This window comes from Motacilla alba, chromosome 2, assembly GCF_015832195.1.
Source record: "Motacilla alba alba isolate MOTALB_02 chromosome 2, Motacilla_alba_V1.0_pri, whole genome shotgun sequence".
Lineage (NCBI taxonomy): Eukaryota > Metazoa > Chordata > Aves > Passeriformes > Motacillidae > Motacilla > Motacilla alba.
Window position 1 is genome coordinate 117,783,058 of NC_052017.1, and position 20,036 is coordinate 117,803,093.

The 20,036-nt window shown below is 39.2% G+C and overlaps 1 protein-coding gene across 1 annotated transcript in view; it reads right to left on the minus strand.

Moving 5' to 3' along the window:
* CPA6 (carboxypeptidase A6) overlaps positions 1-20,036 on the minus strand; it is an 82,283-nt gene that overhangs the window by 6,337 nt on the left and 55,910 nt on the right. The window contains exons 7-9 of the mRNA XM_038129113.1: positions 7,921-8,031; positions 7,591-7,681; positions 2,792-2,994 (exon numbers count right to left, since the gene is read on the minus strand). Coding sequence (XP_037985041.1) covers positions 2,792-2,994; positions 7,591-7,681; positions 7,921-8,031 — 405 coding nt within the window. The remainder of the gene's footprint in view (positions 1-2,791; positions 2,995-7,590; positions 7,682-7,920; positions 8,032-20,036) is intronic.

The window sequence follows — 20,036 nt, forward strand, 5'->3', positions numbered from 1 at the left end:
TGTCCCAAAAAGGGACAGTTCTCAAGTGCATCATACTGTGCAGGCTGGATCCTGAATAAATCCACACAACCAGTCTTTGAACACCCTCAAGGAGAAAATGCCACATAAAATTACCAGATTTTTGCAAAGATGTACACAAACTCAGTCATGCCATATAAGTTCACTGCAAACACTAAGGCAAATGACAGCACAGGAAGAAAAAGGATGAAAATCAGGTGAGATTTAAAACTCTTGAGATGCATGTATGTTTCTGCTGGTGTTTTTTCAATCTAAAAGAGTACTTTCATTTTAAGCATCTTAAAAGAACAGATTTCAGGAGAGTGTAAATAAGAGAGTTGTGCTTAAATTAGAACAGAATATGCATGTTGTGATCAGTACACAGCTCTCCAGTTTCAAAGCAGCTCTGAATAATTGAACACTTTAATTGAAATGGTAACTGACAGCTCACTAGAATGATCTGACCCAGACAGAAACAGCCTTTCTTCTGCTCAAAATTAATCATAGCCCACTGTTAGAACCAAAAGCTATTTATCTGCTATGCATGTGGTGTCTTACTGTTTTCCACTGCACAGCGCCCACGAAGACCAACAATGCTTGTTCCATCAGTGACAGGAAACAGAGATCTATCACTTTCCAGCTCATTGCAATTTCCAAGAGGACTGGAGAATCCGAAACCTCAGCCTAAGTCATCATTTTGGGGACTTAAATATTAAAAACCATACATTTGTGAGCCACCAGCTGATGGAGCCTTTGCCTGTAGGCAAGTATTAAAACACACAAATTAATAACCAACAAGTATTCCCTTAATTTTCACTGTGATCCCTATAATGAGCTTTCTAAATAACAAGAAGTTACTTCAGTTTCCTATTTCAACCTCTCTCTTGTTTTTGACCGACCACAATGAAAAGAAGTATGAAGTTCAAATACTGACAAGATATTTAGAATTGGTATTTGGCTTTCATTTGTCCATGGGAGTTGTTTAAAATAGTGTCTTTTTTTGTTCCTTTAGGTCTGTGCTCCACTCCCTCTTATGAGAAGCCTGATCCAAGGTCTTGCAAACCTGAGGAACACCTTCTAAACATCAAAAAATTGGGATCCTTTGGTCTAAAAGCAGTGGGTGGAAAGGCAGAATATGTACGAGCTGAGGGGCAGTTATGCCCCATCTCAGAATGGAATTATCCCTTAAGCAACAAGAACAACAAAATATACTGGTGTGTGTGAAAACTCTCAGATAAATCTTCCTGCTCATTACAATGAATTTCCCATCTATAGCATCTGCTATTGCCTTATATTACTCTGGACATTTTAGTCAGATACCCAATAATCATATACTTGGAGAGAAGTTGCTGATTCTTCTTAACTCCACGTCTTTACCTTCTTCTCTGTTGTTTGTTCTTAAAAAACAATATACTTGCACCCACTAATCTTCAAAGAAATGAGAACCTCTGATTTTATATTCTTAGTCTGTTTTTTTTGCTAACTAAATAGTCATCAATTCACTTGGGGAACTCCTTTCTCCTTGTCATTTCTCAAAAGAATGTGAAGGTAGAATAAAAAAAAATCATAAGTTTACCCACAGTCATTAAAGGGTTTGGTGGTCAGTCCCCACAAGTCATATTTTTAGCTCCTCTGGCTGCTTAGTTAACTTCTCATTTGCTCTGTTTCACAGGAATGGCATCAGACAGAAAAATGTTTAATAGCTACTGAAATTAAGTGTCTCAACAGAAATAAACCTGCAAAGAGAGTTTAGTTTGTGGAGTCCTGGCTGCTCACCCTCCTGAGGGAACAGCTGAATGAAACTTCAGTGAAGCCCCGGGGACTGACAACATTATTTATTCTGCACAGGATGAATCTAAGGTGCAGTTAAGCTCTTTTGGAGAACACTAGCTTAAACCAGCAAGTTAAAAGTCACTGCAACTTTCAAGGTCAAAATGGGAGATAAATGGAAAATGTAATTTTGCTCAGGACTGAGGGTGAAAGAAAGAGGCTTGCAACTGGTTGGTGCAATGTGGGTCTGTGAGCAGGAGCAAAGAGAGAGCAAAGCTTGGCCATGTGTCCCTCAGAGAATAAGCCATAAGGGGGGTTTTATGAACAGGAGACTGGCTAAAACTGACCTTAGACTGCAAACACAGGGAATAGCTCTGCATTTGGATGAGTGTGGAATACATGAAATGTACTCATCTGTGAATCAATAGGCTTACATCAAAAACTATTTAAAATTAATTTTTCTAATATAGAGAAGCTCCTGATTTTAATTACCTGCTTGTCTGAAAGGCTTAAAAGCACTACGTCTGACCTGAATGATACATAGTGCAATTGAAGCTTTAATTTTGGTGAAATCTAAGAGATTCCTCCTTGAATTGATAAAATAAACAGTTTCAATTTTATTTTGATCATAACATTGAAAATTATCTTCTTTGTGCTGCTAGTGTTTTAGTTCTGAGCATGAAGAGATAGAATTTCAGCTAGATGCCCAAGGACCTAACTATGTAATTCCCATTACAGTTAATTAAATAAAATGATAATAACTATAATTAAAATTAGGGATTTATCCTATAAAGTAATTTAAAGAGACTGATGGATGAAAGGCATGATACCATTTTAATCAAATCACCACTGACTCATGGTGAGTGAAGGTTATATAACCAGAAATGTGATTGCAAGTGGATCCAGAATAAATACTGCTCAATATTATATATGTGCAAAGTATTGAAGAAACAAGTCTCCTCTCAAGACAAAATGTACCAAAAATATACAGAGGAGCACATTCTCCAAGTTTTAATGCACTTACCACACAGTTGAAGTTTGGAATGGTTGCGTATTTGTAGGAGTAAGGGTACAGCAGCATCTGTGCATAGGCATGGAAGGACAAATAGGCTTTTATTTGTTTCCGGTGTTTGCGAAGAAAGTGAGCGACAGCCTTTACTTCAGGCTCAGACTCGGGGAAAGGACCACAGTAAGTGTCATCACATGGGTGTAGTGAAGCACCTTCATCTAGAGGTTGAAAGAGAAAGTTGGTGGTGAACAATCACAGAGAAATTCGAAGTGTCAGCTTGGCTCAGCCTCTTTTGGCCCATGTGCACAAGCGTGAAAAGCAATAAACAAATTAAATTGCTTTCTTGTGCCTGATGGGCATGAGCCTGGGGGACCTCAGTGCAGCAATCTGCTTGTTCATCTCATAGACACACCAAGACCAAGCTCCCAATCGGCCAACTACACCTGATTCTCCCCAGAGGATACATTCTTTCCAAATGAAAAGGAGAACCTGACTTCATTGCATTTTCTTCCTGGCTTTTCACATCAGCATTGCAGTATTAAAACTATTGATGGGTCTCAGTTGGTCTATTTGAAATCAGAGAGCTATACCTCTTTCATTAGTCACTCCCAGGACAAATCTAGCCTTTTACAGCTTTTAATGTATTATCTACGACAGTGGTGGTTACAATGATAGGTAGACAACCTCAACAGGGATTATCTTTAAAACATGATAATAGCTGCTGACTACTGCCTATTTTCACCCCTGTAAACCTCATGGAAAAAAAAAAAAAAGAAAAAAAAAAAGAGAAGCCACACGGGATGACTGCTCAGTCAGCTAAAATAGAAATCACCTCAGTTTGCACGGGGCCTAACTTTTCTTCAAGTTTGGGGCAGGGGTTCAGTTTTGAGGATATCTTCATGTCAACCTGCTCCAGTGGCATCAAGCTGCACAAGAATAGCCTAAATATAATATGCTATGAGGTACTGAAAGATGAAACTTAGGAAAGGAGTGGTGGTGGTGTCTCCTTTATAATTTAGCAATTCTGGATCTAAGCCATTGTCTCATTTACAGCTTAGGGCCTGGGCCTAAAAGAACAGTATTTATGCAGATTTACTCTGCTCTTTCATCTGCTGCTATTTCAAAATACCACACGTTTTACATTGACCTGCAGAAAAATAATAGTTTGCTTGCAAACTTCCCTGGAGCCATCAGGGACTTACAACAACATTGTTTTATTAGTTTCCTTTCTATAGTAAGTACTGCTAGGTTCAATTAATGTGAAAAGAGCTGTGTGTGAGAAGGCATAATGCTATCAAGTAAAACAGGGTTATGCAATCAACCTAATGCCAAAAAAAAAAAAAAAGAAAAAAAAGAAAAAAAGAAAGAAATGGAAGAATTTCATGCTGCAGTTTCAATTGTACGATAAAAATTGAGGCTACCATTCAATGGCCACAGGTGGGGATTTCAAAGGCATTAGTGCTTGGATTGCAGTGGATATGGAAGGGTTATAGAGAGGGCAGATGGTCTTCTCCATGCAGAACAGATGGCCACCAAGTCATCCAAATCCCAAGAGCACTCTGCCTCGATTTCTTATCAGATAATATAGCTGCAGGAGAGCTATTGAACAGTCTCCAGAGCCTTTGCTTTTTTTTTTTTTTTAATGGATACTTCATCTCCTGTTCCAGTGTTTTATCATGGCAATGGATAACACTGTTAATAAACAGTGGATCCCTACAAGCTAATGGTACAATGACCCAGTGGTAAAATATGGCTCAGTTTAGAGACTTCCAGGGAAGGAAAAGACCTCTCTAAACTGTTCAGCCTGTTATGGTGAGCCATGTACCATCCCAGAGATAGTTAATGCTTTACATTAAGTGAAGCTAGCTGGTGATAAAAAGAGGTTTCCATGGTGGCCTTGGATAATGTAAGGGTATGCTCAATTTTCATACTGGAAGTTCTTTAAGTAACTCAAGAATGAAAAAAGAGTTGGACATTTCTAAGTTACAGTCATGAAAAGCAAATTGAATTGTGTAAAATGTTACCATGCTGCCTTGTTTTTATCAGTATATGATATATCAGTATGTCAGTATACGATATCAGTATGCCTGATAGCATACTGGGGGAGGACAAGGATCCTCTAACATCCATCATGAGACCCAATGAGCAGAGGAAATGTGTGCCAAGACTGATAAAACCAGCACTCTGGTACAGAAGGAAGACTGAGAGGATGAATGAGCTGGAGCATGATTTTCAAACTTTCTTGCAGCCACTTCTGTCAATATGGGATAGTGTCCTCAGTGAGCAGTGGGGTGCACTGGAAATTGGGATGTGCTGGAAATTTTAATTCCTACTGTTGCTCTCTTGAGGATTTGGATGCAACTGCTTTAACTAGATTTGCCCTATGAGTTAAATTAATTCTAAGTACCTGATTATTTGCTTAAAAGTCGCTATTATTTCATTATCATTAAACCATTGTACTAGTTATTGCACATATATGTGCATTGCAGGGAGCATTTATACCCAGAGTTCTTGCTGCCAGTGTTCACATGGGTCTGTGTGCAATTTGCATGCACTCTTTTGAGTACAGGTTGCTGCAACATGAAATCTAGCAGTGATATGGCCCTTGGCTTGGTCCCTAAAGAGTCACAAAGCTTACATCCAAGTCTACACTAGAAAGGAAGAGGAAAGTAGATGGGATGCTGTGTTATCAGCACTGACTAGCTCACTGCTGATAGCATTTGGCGGCTTTGCTGAAGGCAGAGTCTGCCTCTGCACACCTGCCTGGACACCACACCGTGAAGTTCAAGCCTGTCTGAAAACTCTTAAGTGCAACTGAACTGAATGGAAAGGTTTTTACAAGCATATGCAGTTTTAAATGTTAAATACACCATGATTACATAGGCCTCAAAGTGTGATATGATCCAAATTCTTCTCTGACTCATCTAATATCAGATGTTAATGAGAACACCAGGTGACTGGTCAGGGTCATCTGAGTACCAGTCAGCCCAGTTCATGAAAGACCTTTTTATTCTCCATTAAAATAGACAATCAGACAGACTTTTGGGTCCAAAGCAGGAAGCTGAGCATGTGCTTTTTGGGATGAGAAGCAGACTTGAAAGAATTTTTATTTTTTAAACTTGGGATGGGGACCAGTCTTTCATGTCAGTGCAGGGGAGAAATGCAACAAGTAGGGGATTAGAACACATGACACATGTGAGTATTGTTACAGTTTCACTAAGCCTGGAAAAAACAGTTTTTTGAATTTTTAGGCAAACATTTTTAGGACTGAATAAAAAATGTGTTTTAATACAATGGCTAGGGAGCAGGAAGAGGGAGGAGGAACCCTAGAAAAATTAATTTGAATTAGAAGGAAAATGCACTGAGTATTAATTTTGCAGTGATAGGTACGTAACATACATCTGTCAACACACTATAAGAGAATTGATCATTCCAGTTATGCCAGTGGCTATTTTCTGAACAGTAAATGGGTGTCCCCAAAAAATACCTGCAGTTGTGACGCACTTAAATAAACCATGGTAACAGTGATGCAGGACTGGTTCATTTTTACGTTATTTTTGCAGCGTAAAATTGCCTTAAAGATTGTGATAGCAGCCCTGGGCCTGTCTTCTGTAAGGAGGGTATCTCAACTAACACAGGCTTTCTGTAAATGCTTCTGTCTCAGTCCTCTCCTTAGAGCAGGCAGAGTTGAAAACAATTTGAAGCTAATTTTACAGGTCCATACTGGATTGAATGTATGCATCTGTCCACACTCACTTTTATCCTTACTATTCTCAAAGCCCTACTTAAAGAATCCAGCTTTTGCAAGCCAGACTGACTGTACAGTGCTCACCCCTACTGCACGCAATCGGAGTACTGTGGAAACATCTAGAGATTTCCAGCAGAAGAGGGATGGGCTGAAGGCAGGGCCCTTGCACTGTGCAAACACAATTTCTTGTCTTTGCAAGCTTGTAATATAAATAAGGAAGGTGGACTAATGCTGGATGAGGAAACAGCTGCACAGAGAGCTGAAGGAAGTGCCTCAAGATGGGAGAGCAGGCCAGCAGGTATACATATTGTCATATTTAAGTGTTCTTACCTCCTTACACTAGAATCTTTAGGGGCTGCTGACCCCTGTGTGAATTGCACTATCTTTATGTAAGAATTAAGAAAATACCATTTTTTTTCTTGGTGGATCCATTCCAAATCTTCTGGTAGTTATTTCATTACTGCTGCGTTCTCTACGCAAAATTCAGGCCAGTTTTTATGAAGTACTTACAAAAGTGCTGGGAGTTTAAAATTGTACCTCCATGCATTTAGAAGCACCTTCTTTCTTTATTAACTTACTGATAATAATGGCCTTAAGGACACTGAGGCCAGCAAAGTCAGTCTGACATTTCCAAAGTTAAATAATTTCAGAGAAATGGCAAATTGAATAAAATGAAGCTTGAAATGTTTCCTGAAGCTACACTTAGGTAAATCTTGAGAAGTCGTGGTTCATTCTCAATGTTATGCTGCAAAATATTTATATAATTGCCAAAATACAGAATAGCTGTATGTGTGATTTTAAAAATTTTGCCACATTCTCCATGACAAGTTTTTACTGATGATAAGGTCTATTTTTCCAAATTTGAGAACTTTTATTTTTTCAGAAGTTAGTAGGAAGATTTGAGCCTTGGCTTATGGCTTTATGGGGAAAAAAATCTTCAGCTTCAACTATGGAAAAGACAACACTTCACAACAGATGTGATCTAACCTACTTGGATAATGACCTCTGCTGGATAATTAAATACAGAGTAATCTGAACTGGGAGACCAAAGTGTCTCCATACTTACCACACCATTTCACTTTCCAGTTGCGATTAGCATCAACACCATGACAGTGAAACCTCATGTTCTTTGATCTTGTTTTTCTCCAAAATCGATCCTAGCATAAGTTACAAAATATTTAAATAGCAACATTACTCTATTTTGGCAAAAATCTATTTGTACACATAACAAATCAACCCTGGTAAACATATTCAATATTCTGTTTTAAGTGGAATAATTAATTTCCAAGGCACAAAGTGATGGACCAGATTTATACAGTCACCTTTGAATAATGTAATAACCATTTGATCTTTCTTGTCTGAATATTTTTTGAATAATACTACTGCCATTACTTACATTTGTCCAGCTGAAATGATATCCATCCACATTAAATACAGGCATGATATAGAAATACAGCTGAGTTAGCATCTTTCTCATGTCAGGATCAGTCTGGTATGTCTGAAGAGCCTAAAGCAGAAAAGCCAAAGAAAATCGTTTCCATAATAAAAATAATTTCCCAGTTAAGTATTGTGGTGTACTGTGACAGTCATGAGGCATTTGGCAGTAAAGAGGTCTGCTCTCATGGCAGCATAGACATCCTTCTAGCTGTGCCCGAAAGGCTGACATCTTCCTGTGAATGTGATTCAGACAGTGTGTGAATATGTGAAAAAGGTGTTCTAAAGACCCTATTCTCTCTGTTTCTCAGTTGCTTTCAATACTTAAGAAAACTCGTATTACAGAGAAGAAAATGCATGCAAAGTTTTTCTTGAAGTAAGAGCTGAAAGTCAGTGGAATAGATTCTTAAATGAAGAAATGAGTTTAGCTCCTGTAAGACAGTGGAGCCCTGTTGTTTCCACTAGGTGATTTGACAAGGTCTTGAAGCATTTAAGGCTCACATTAACAACACAGCTTTTGTTTGTATTCAAAATAGCTTACTATATGCACAATTATCAATACAGGCAGTTTATTATCCTTTACAATTTAGACAACTCTCTATTTTTGGAGAACCTTTAGTATATAGGTTAGTAAAAGAAGTCTGAGTAGGGAAAGATTTTGGTTTTTTTATCCATTCTGCATCTTAGAAAAATGCAGCAAAACCAAAGGCTACTCAGCAGTTCTATTTGCTACTGCCAGAGATGCTCCTTTACCGGTTCCAGGAAGCTTATACTCCACATTCTCTTGCAAATACTGTCCCTTGACATCGCTGGGCATCAAATCTGCATCCTTTAAAGTTTAAGTATTGATTTTATAAGGAATCCAGTGCTTCATGTGGCAGGTGGAAAGCATATCACACTGACACTGGATTCAGAGGAATGACTGAGCCTGGCTCCTCTCCTCCTGCTACTGTGATTACAGCCTTCTGCTCTGCAGTATTTCTGGCCCTTCAGATCTGAAGAGTAGCATGTGTTTGGGGAGCAAAGGGAAACATTTGCTCAGAAATAAACTAAGCTAAATGCTTTCCAATTGACAAATGCTTGGGAGCAGTGTGAAGTACAGGAATTCAATACTTCTGGGCTCCTGACGATGCAGCTGTTTGAATTACTGAAGCTGCCATGGGAGCTGATGGATGCTTTGTGTGGAATATCGGTAAGAAATAACCATACATTTGGATATGTCTGGGGCTGAAATTTACTCATGGAGGAGTATGACTTTTTTTTTCTTTACTGAGGGGATTAATGGGACTTCTAAATACTTCTTCTATGTGGTTCATTAACTGTCCCTCTGCTGTGCAGTACTTTCTCCTTGCCCAGCTTCATCTCACCCTCTCCAAGTGCTCTGCACGTGCAAGTCCTTCTGCCTCACTGTCAGATCCAAAGCAGCACATGATCCTTGTGAAAAGCCAAGTCACCCAGTGCCACTCCACACTGAGCTCTTCTGCTCCAACCAGGCAAGAGGAGGGGACAGTGAGAAACAAAAGGCAAGGCAAAGCAGAGAATGAAATGGGACAGGGTGGTGTGGAGCATTGCACCTTAGGCTGAGATCCTGAAAGAGGTGTTTGGAGGGGAGAAGAGAATGATAGTGTGCTTTTGAAGGGAATCTTGATGCACTGCCCGGGAGAAAGCCCCAGCCAATGAGGAGGTCATGTGTTCCCTGGTCCATTTGCCAGAAATTCCCCAAAAAGTTCATAGCTGGTCTTGCATTTAAATTTGATTTACTTGTATTAAAAAGCCATATCAAGTATTCAAATAGATTTGGATAAAAAATTTGATATTTAGGGAACTGCAAAAAAATTAGTTTTGTCAAAACATTGATTGCTCAAATCAGTGGTCACTCAAAAACAATGGCCATGAAAATAAGGACTGTGTATAATTGCTATTTCACATGCAGATGACATGTATTGAAGTTAACAGGGCTACTGTGTGCATTAGGCTGGCCCTACACTTAAATCTGGACAGGATTAAGAGCCTATGAGGTAAGTGTGGATGTTAAACTGGTAAAACTGTTCTTACAGCTGGAAACAGAACCAACCCATGCTCCAAAGTGTAAGTTAAAGAAAATTAATATTTTTATCTTGCTTATTTCAGAAGTAGTAGTAGGGTGAAGTAGTTTAGCTGAGGAGGAAATAAAGCACCACATACCACTTCCTTGATTTTTCACTGCTTTTCTGTTTTTAGACAGTATTAGCAAATTAAGCTCAGGTTGTGCACCCATGGTGGGAAATGACATACCAGTGATGATGAAATTGGCATATGTGTTTGTATCTGTATTTTGTGTGCTGTCAGTTACATCGGTAACTATGCGTTTTGTTACACTGGGCTATATACTATGTTTTAAACTGCAATGCTGTAAGACTAAACTCTTTAAAACACTTTTAAAATCATCTCCTTAAAATAAGAAAATTAATTACTGTAGGGTAATACACTGCTTAAAATTGCATGAACGAATTTTGCATTCATTTTTCATAACCTTTCCAAATTTGCAAAAAGTGGCATAATGAAAATATTTGAATCAAGACTTTTTAATATGCAATATGTTTTAAATCCTGTGAAGAATATATTTTCCTTGCTAGGTTAAAGCACCACCATTTAGAAACATAAACAAAATATAGGCAGCAAAATGCCAAGTTTTATAGTAACTTTATGTTATTTTAATGCCTGTTGTCATTGACAAAATACTGAAAGAGACTTTGGAAAGCATTATAGTCCCCATTAACAATCCTCAAAATTGAAAATCTTAACGTTGGTTTAGAGCCAAATATGTAATTCAATTCTGTTCTTTAAAGAATATATGGGGTTTTAAAATAACTTTGTTACCCTTTTAGGGTGGTATTTCATTAAAAATATAGCAGCTCTAGAGTGGCTTTCTTCTTTGAAAGCAAACAGATAGTGTGAGATCATATTCAGTCTTTCTGCTGAAAATACTTTATCTTTTGTATTGCTTTTATCTGGTATTTTATTTGATGTATGCAATCAGGCACCACAGACAGTACAATCTTTGGCAATGAGCCTTGCAGTTACCAAGGTGTGTCCTGGCTGGAGCAAAGCCCGCAACTTGCTTTTTGTGACGCGACTCTCGAGTCCTCCCAACACTGCTCGTGTTCACCACCTCCCCCACTCCCCCGGCTGTACTGAAATGTTTTCTCTCTGCTGTGACACGAGCAAGGCGAACAGAAACCATTAGTGAATTAACTGCAGTGTACTTTGCAGAGGGCTCTCAGAATATGGGCTGGTTCTGCTTCCCCGTCATGCAATCAATAGCAGCTTTGCTGCTGAATGTGCAGAGAGCCAGAGCAGCCCAATAAACGCTGAATGGTGTTATTAGTGAGCGAACAGATGAGAGAGGAACACTGCCAACACCGTGCAAGCAATCTGTCTGGGGGTTGGGAAAGCACCAGGGATTTATAGGATGGGGCTCCATCATCTGGATCAGCTGAGTGATGGTTGCTGATAGAGCTACAGCAGCTTAGGTTGGCTGAGGATATGGTCTACAGGAAATTTAATTTAGGGGATGAAGTAAACAAAAGAGCTATATTGTAAACTGCCAAGGCAATAAAGGCAAGAGTGCAAAATGGATTTAGGATGCAGTTAGGCTTTTTATAAAATCAGGGGATTGAGTGAGAAGGACAAAGCAAGGAGACAGGGTTGGGAGAAACTCTGAAATCCCCATTGAGCTTAATAAGGATTTGCTATCCCACAATTAATTATTATTAAATTTAAGGTAACAATCAGCTTTTGCTCTTTCTGATTTTGAATTAAACAATCATACTGAATTAAACAGTTAGTATTTTAGCCCAAAGAACTGACTCCATTTACTGCTCTGCCAGAAATTGCACAAAACTGCTTCTGGCAAAACAGGATTAACTCTTCCGTGCCATTATTAAGACATCAGTTGAAACACTTTTTCTGACAGCAATACACAATATTTTACTTTTATCTGCATGTGTTACACTTTAGCAGGCTGACGCTATGATCTGCCATTCTGGCCTTAATTGCCACTTTATCAGTTTGGCAAGTTAGTAATTAGCTCTGTCTCCGCTCTTGGAAACAGTACAGCTTTTTATCTCTGTTTTCCCTTTTACTGCTAGTGTCCTGCTTTGGCATTCAAATCACAAGCAGAGTGGTAAGCCCATTATTAATGCTAAGATACAGCCAAGTATTTAAAAACAAATGGCTTAAAACAAAGGGTCGAATTTTCAAGGCTGAAGCTTGAACTGTGTCTGATTTATCCTTTTTGTTTAATACAGTGCAAAACCTTCCTTGCTCTTTGAAGGCATTTACCACGGGAGAAAACCCAGAAACAACTGAGAAAGAGAAGTGTTCTGCAGCTACTACTCAACACCCATAAAAACGTCTGACAAGAAGGATCTGCAGAATCCCAAGACCTTGATTGTGCAGCTCCTTAAGGATTCAAATGGGAAAGATGCTGAAGCAGAGAAGAGGCAGAGGGGTGATGGTGGGATTGACATGTTAGAGAAGCAAACAGCCATTCCAGGAATCTTGTGCAAGGCTGGGACCACTCAAGCAAGGGCAGGATCTTGTGGGAAAGAAGATGCATAATTACACAGATTTTAGTAGAAACTGAAGAGACAACTTCTTGGTTCCACTCAGAGAGGTTGTACAAGAGGAAAAAAGAAAAACCTCTTAGATGGCAAACAAGTCAAGGACTGCCTATCTGGGAAATAAAAGGCCTGAGTTCTGAAGCACTGTGAATGCTTTGAAAGGAGCAACAAAGATTTCTTTACTAGTGATTGTATGAAATTAGTGCCCACCAAGATACAGGCCTCTGAAAAATGTAATCATTGAATTCTGCATCCTCATTGTATTGCTCCATGGTAGTACATATTGAGGGAAACTCAAGAGAACTCACTTGAATACAAGCTTTAATTACATTTTTGAGACACAATTAAATACTTAAGATCCAAACAATTGGTTGTAATTCCATTTTGGGAACAAATGAATTGTTCAACATATGCAATTTTCTTTCAGAGTCCTTTTTTCATGCTCAGTAGTGTTTCTGCATATCAGCACTTTTACTGAGGCCCTAATTACTCAGTACCATCATACAGGAGTGGACTGCCAAAATACAGAGCAGAATTTCTTCCTTAGGGCAACTAATGTGTTGGAACAACAATGTGAATTCTTTCCATGTCTTGAAGAAGAACATACCCAACAGCCTAAAAGCCTTCGGGGGTAGAATCTGAATGTCCTAGTGATGAATACTTAAATGGGAATTTACAGGAGCAAGTGTCATTGAGGAATTCCTATTACAGGCACAACACAGCTGCAGTGTTACTTTTCTTTTATCAAGATCTACTTACATTGTGAAAAATTAACAGCTGCAAGCAAAATTAAAGCACTCTTTACCTTCTTAAGGTCATGGGTAGGCAGGAAGATGCAGCTGAGTAGCTGAAAGTGCACACAAAAAATAACGCAGTACTTTCTTTTGGAAAACTGAAAACAATTTTGACTGTTTTTTAAACTTGTTATCGTGAAGTTGTAACAGCAAAGGAAAGAGCCTTCCCTAAACTGTCTTATTGTTGAATAAAACCTGGGAAATTCCAGCGCAGATCAAAAGAGACAGAGATACTTCACAGCATAAAAATGGTTTGCCACAATTGCCTTTAAAACAATGCATCACATGCCTCGTTGTGGTGATACCATGGTACTGCACTCCATCTTTTTGGCATTGGCTTAGATTTTCTCCATTAAAAAAAAAAAAAAAAAAGCATCACGACTGAGGCCCCAGATCAGGAAACTCTTGTTGATAGTGTTCACTGCTACTTTAGGTTCCTTCCCCTCAGAACTGGTGCAGATTTTCAGTAGCAAGCATGTGCTAGAGAGATGCAGATACTCAGAGAGAAGTGGCAAATAGGATGGCTGCCAAAAAAAGGGAGCACATTCAGAACTGAAACAGCTGTGGAATGGAAGAGAGACGTTGAGTAGAAGCAGAAACTACTACACGTAGGTGTGACTACTGCACATGAACTTCAAAAGGCAGGAACAGCATTTGCAGGATGGAAAAAAATCATGAGGATAAAACAAATTCTGCATTGGTACCAGTGCCTCTTGCTGCTGAAAGGCTGATGAATGAAGTGCTGAGTGAAGAGGCTGGAAGAGGTGATCTCTGTGATGGAGAAAAAACAAACAGTGTTTCAGGCAGAAGCTCCTGACAGAGAAGGATGAATTAGCTGAAGATAAGGCTGAGTGTTTCAAATATAGATATACAGATATGGCAGGATGAAACAGATGGATTTTTTCCTCCAGATAATGAATATAGAGGGAGCACTCAGAGAAGTGCATTTTTTTTTCTGAAATTAGGCAGCTAAAAAGACAGCTGGGGAGACTAGAATATGGTAAACTATAAAAATTAAACTCCAATGATTGTATTGTGTTTACTGAAAGAGTTGCAGACATTCATGGAGAGATTGTCACCAGATGACTGGTCCTTCAAGGTGAAAAAAGCCCAGTTTTTGTGGTGCTGTCACCACTGGCACCTGTAAAGGAGGCTGCAGGGGGGTAAAACAGCCCCGGGAAGCTTCTGCCTTCCCTAAACCAAGGGTAAACTAAAAATTGATCAACTGGAGGAAAACCCAGATAGGAAGATTTCACAAATTAAGAAGATTTAAAGAGCAACAAATATTTCACGTCAAGCCAACATCAGCTAAAGAGCTTTAGCTGAAGGGAACAGATTTTGGAAAGAAAGAGCATCCAGCTAAAGGGTGAAAGGAAAAAGCTACAGGTATAATGTTTGTTTTGGCCTTGCATGCCTCTCATCCAGTTTGGAATATTACAACCTTTTTCAAAAGCTCTTCAGATTTTTGAGGACAATCAGTCAAAGATACTTTAGGAACAGTGGCATACCTGTACCCTGGAAAGGACTGGCACAAATGTCTGATTTATATGGGGAGGCAGCCAGGTCCTTGCTTTCTTTCCTCTATGGTTCAAAATTTCCACTTGGAGAACTCCAAAAAATGGAGATGGAAAGCCTATCACAGCGGATGGAACACATTGTCTCAAAGAATAACTAAATTTAGGTGTAATGAGCATCCTTTGAATTAATCTTAATCTGAAACCCTGGGATGTGGGGACACAGCATTTCAGTTGTACCTGTTCAAAAGACTATAGTCAGTTGACAAGTGATAGATCAAGTGTATAATCTTTAGGAACCATTATTGTGTTATTTCCCACAACTATCGTGCACTCCCCCACGATCAGACTATTTCTGAAGTGGGTGAAAAACCTGGTATCTGAATTTGATAATTAGGCAGTATTTCAAGGCTCTGGTAGTTACAGATTACATAGGGAAAGAAATTTTCTAAGTCCTGAAGGACTGCTGGTTCTGATGGAGCTCAGCATGACCCAGCAATGATCCAGAATGTGAAGCTGTTTTCCTGACAGGGATTCAGCACTGGAATGAATGACTGAGTGCTGCTCTGACTGTCAATGCAGGATACTGCAGATGTTTTGTCCATCAGGACATGGACTGTGGAATTTTGTAGAATGAGTATAAGTGCTACACTGGCTTTCAGCAGATCTTAAAGCAAGAATACTTATAGCTTTATTGCCTTCTGACTGCACGGCCTGAGCAGTGCAGAAGAAGAGCCAACCCTTTTAAACACTGTCTGTGTCTCCTGCTTGGCCCTGCATCTGAGTGCACTGCTGTCCTGACTGAGCTCTGGCGATGTGCTGCTCCTTTAGCTGGCTGCACTCAAGCACTTCATAAACATTCTTGAGGAAGAATCTGAGGTCTTGAATGCTGCAAAATTCCTGGTAAAGACTGCTCTCTGGGGCCTGGTCCACAAGCCTAATGGCTGGCTAATTGGCAGTATGCATCCCATATGCATCCCACGAGGTGACTCATAAATCAGTCTCAGGCTGAGAATAGTGGGGGCAGATGTTGCCACTTTGCTTTTTAGACAGTCTGTGTGTCTCTCTTGGCTCATTATTATGGAGTGAAAAGATGAGTTTCTAGCCTGGTTTTGGAATAAATCAATACCAATGTCAGCACAAAAAAACCAAAAAACAACCCAACAAACAACAAAATACCTCTGAGAACTGCCCTCAGCCTTTAATTTCTTTTTCTGGGGCTACATGTTTGCTCCCTGGGAGCATGATAAAGTCCAAATGCATAATTTTGAATAAATTTGGAACTGAAATAATTGTGATCATTGTTGAGAAGGGGAGAAGAAGGTGGTGAAAGTCACTGCATTTCCAAAGTGGAGACTATTTTCACCTTCATTTGAGGCCCGGATGAGGTGACTTTTTTCGGGAGATGCATTTGATCTTAACGAACATTACAGCTGACATTGGATTCTTAGAACATTTTGTCAAGAAGAACAATCAGTGAAAGCTTCTTGAAGATTTTTAATTACATTTCTTGATATTTCTAATCTTGAAATACAAATTCCTGCATCAGAAATAAAGAATAACACAACTCAAAGTCACATCTCAGCTATGCTGTTTTCTGAAAATATTGTACGAAAGACATCTCAAGGTTATACATCACTGAAATGGATCAAATGGCAGCATTTATTAGAGGGAAGAAAGTCGAACCAGATGTAATGGGAATCCTCATCTGCTTTTACTAAAATTGAAACAGAATCTAGTTCTGATGTTAATTTGAATAGCAGCCTGTGAACCATATTTCAGATTTTTAAAGAAATGGTAAAATCCTAAATTTGAGGCCAGGATGATTTGATAGCTGAATTGTACCTCTCCTCTCTCGATGAATAGGAGTTAAATGTTCTTACTTAGCATATGTACATATATAATTGTATTTTTGCAAAATGGCTATAGGTATTATGTCTTTGTTTCTGTGAGGGCTATTTAATTTTGGATAAATAAATTATATATCTGATTTTGTTTCTAAAGTCTACTGCTTTCTACAAAGTAGTTACACATATTAGAGTATCTTTCAGTTCATAATATTTACTAACACATATGAATGTATTAGATCCCATGTACCCTTGTAAAAATTCTAGGCTAACAAACCAGGTTGGGTTTTTTTTCCCCTGAATCTCTTGCTGTGGACACAAGTTCTGGGTTCTTTCATCTTTGCAGGTTGCCTTCAAAGTAGCCCACATGTAATCAGGTCTGTTTCCTTTTACAGTTTGTCTTGCTTCCATACTCCACCACAGGTCTTGTCATGATTCCACTTTCAGAGCCCTTTTTCCATCACTTTCCAGCTGAGTCAGGCTTGAATTGGGTGGGATTCTACCATAACCTCACTGCTATTTCTCTACAGTACAGGTGCAGACACTTCTCTGTGGCTCATTAGCAGGTACCTAAAACTCTGGTCCTGTGTGCAGGGCGTCCTCTTTCTTGACTTGAAATTCAATGACAATGAGGTGGGTCTTTCCAGAGGCCAGTAGTACAGCTAATCCTGACAGAACATCTGATTATGTTTAGCCGAGAGACTACAGACTTTTAGGGGCGCCTTCCACAGAAACAAATAGTGATGTTGTTATTAACATCAGACCTTTGGAACACAGAGTCAAGGCTAGAGCTCATTCTGGAGTAGATTATAAGAAAACAAAACAAAACAAAACAAAACAATACACAGAAAACTAAACAAAACCCACAGCTCCCCAAACCATAGTCTTTGCTCTCCTTTTGTTTGTTTCAAAATGTGAGTAGGCTGTTTTTGTACTTTGAAATATATTATCACGTAATATCCTGTGCATTCTCTTTCTCTTTTAAGTATGTAACTTCTCTATAAATTTTTCTCTAGTTATTATTTTCTTTTTCTCTAATTATTGTAATTGCCCAAATACAGAACAAGTCTGCACAGCAGGCAGCCTCTTGCCTTCCCATGCTCCAGCCTTACCTCCTCACTTCCCAAGTCTGATCTGCTTTAGTCTGTTTTGCATTTCTAAGTAGGTGGGAGCCAGGTCCAGTTTAGCTGAACAATTCCAGATTCTCTGTAGACAGCAGGGAGCTGCTGCCATGCCCAGGAAAAACACATGAGCAGCTGCTCAGTGGCACCTCCACCCTGTGGAGATGCTCTCCTGTTGCTTGCAGCAAATCCTCTGACATGCAGAAACTGCCACTTCTAGAGGTGCAAACCAGATACTGAGGGCTCCCAAACTGAATAGGAGTATTTGATTAAATTTGAGACACCCAGTCTGAGGCTTGAATGTTAAGTGACATTCATGCATAGAGGGTTTTCTTCCTAAGCTAAATTGCCTGAAAAGCCTTCTTGTACACTGGAGCATGGATATACTTCAATAAAAATGAGTGTCAGAGATCACGGGGTGAAGTGAAAGCTTGCTAAGACATTTCAGGCTGCCTGCATAGTAAAGGAATGCATGTATGCTGTCCCTGTTAGAAAAGAAGCCAACAGCATGTAAATCCAGCATTACTTCTTATTTGCCTTAAATCAATGGACTTGTGGTGCTATTCCTTAGAGTCAGCAACATGCCAGGAAAAATCTGTTTCCAAGCTGACAGCCCTTTCTCAGAACTGCCCATAAGTACCAGGGAGGATGGAAAACTGGGCTGCCAGGCTGCAAAGGTGCTTAAGGGAGGAGTTTGCCAGCAAAAGAGAATTGCAGAGTTTGAAGCACAGAAAGACCTTCAGTTTTCCCAGAGTCCTTACTAAAATTTTTTACTTCATACAATGAGAAAAGGAATGTCCTAAACCAACCAACCAATATCCTATCCAATCTTGTCTCTCCTCCTTAGCCAGTTGTTTTTAATGTGATGATGGAGACTATGAACATAATGTATTCTCTTCCTGATGATATTTGCTCTAATGCTGGATTGAAATACTGGTCTGAGAAGGGATGGGCAGACAAAGGTGGTACATTCTTGTAGTCTGAAGGAGCTCTTTGGAGACTACTTTTAATCCAGGAAAATGTTTTTACATAATTAGAGAAGCAGCCTTACAAGCCTCTCTGAAGATCTCAAATGACAACCAGAAGGTTTTTATATACACACCCATAGCCTATATTGTGCTATAAGGTCTACAGAGAAGTCTTGTGATTTTTTTACCCTACTGCCACATTGTACTGTTTTATGGGAAAACTTTGGTAAGAAAGAGGAATTTAAACAATAGGCTTCCCACAAGTGCCTTTCTGTCTCAGCTTCCCTCCTTACTGCAACATGTTCTCCTGGGTAGGAAAACTGCTCAGAAATTGCAAGTTACTTCATCTTCACATTACCAGGAGTCTTAATAAGATGACACACAATTGCTGCACACCAAAATTTAGAAACCAGCTCCCGAATTTCATCTAGCCTATTTGAGGTGACAAGTTCATCCAAACTGTAGTGGCCTCATTATTTCTGTACTTTTCCTGTGCACTCTTGGGATTTCTGAGGGAAGGCCACACATTGCTTATATGACCATCTCAGCATTAGGGTGTTGATGATGCAGAAGTTAACTCTCACAGAATCAGAGGAGGTAGTAATACATTGTAGAATTACACAGAGATGGGTGGGAAGAAAAGTGAGAAAATTGTGTGTTTATAGGAAGAAGCTTGTAAAAGTGTATTGCAACCCTTATTTTGTGCAAAAACATGGCATGAAAAGTACTCAAAGCACATCTGTGGGGGTATTTTTAAGCCACTTTGACTTCTGCCAATTACATTGCAAGGTAGTCTCCATTGTGCAGCTAACATCTCATCTTGAGCAAAAGTTTGTTGGCTACGGGAAATGGCAAAACCCTGTAAGCATCTGTAATGAATACCAAATTAGAAGAGTTTAAGTGCTGATATTAAAAAACCAACAAAAACAAACAAATGAAAAACAAAACAAAAACGAACACCAAAAAAATCCAAAAACCCCCCAAAACCCAACAAACTAGAACCAAAACAGAACCAGACAATTTGGAAGCAAAATTCCAATTCCATTTGATTTCACCTCTCATTTGAAAACTGCAAATGGATAAATATGGAGACTAAACGCTAGACATCAAAAATAAAGGGAGAATAAACCCAATAAGATAGAATCAAAGAAACATTGGAATCACTTGCTTTTCAGAGAATATGAAATTCATCATTTCAGGTGAAACCCATCTATGAAGAAGAGCAGCCAG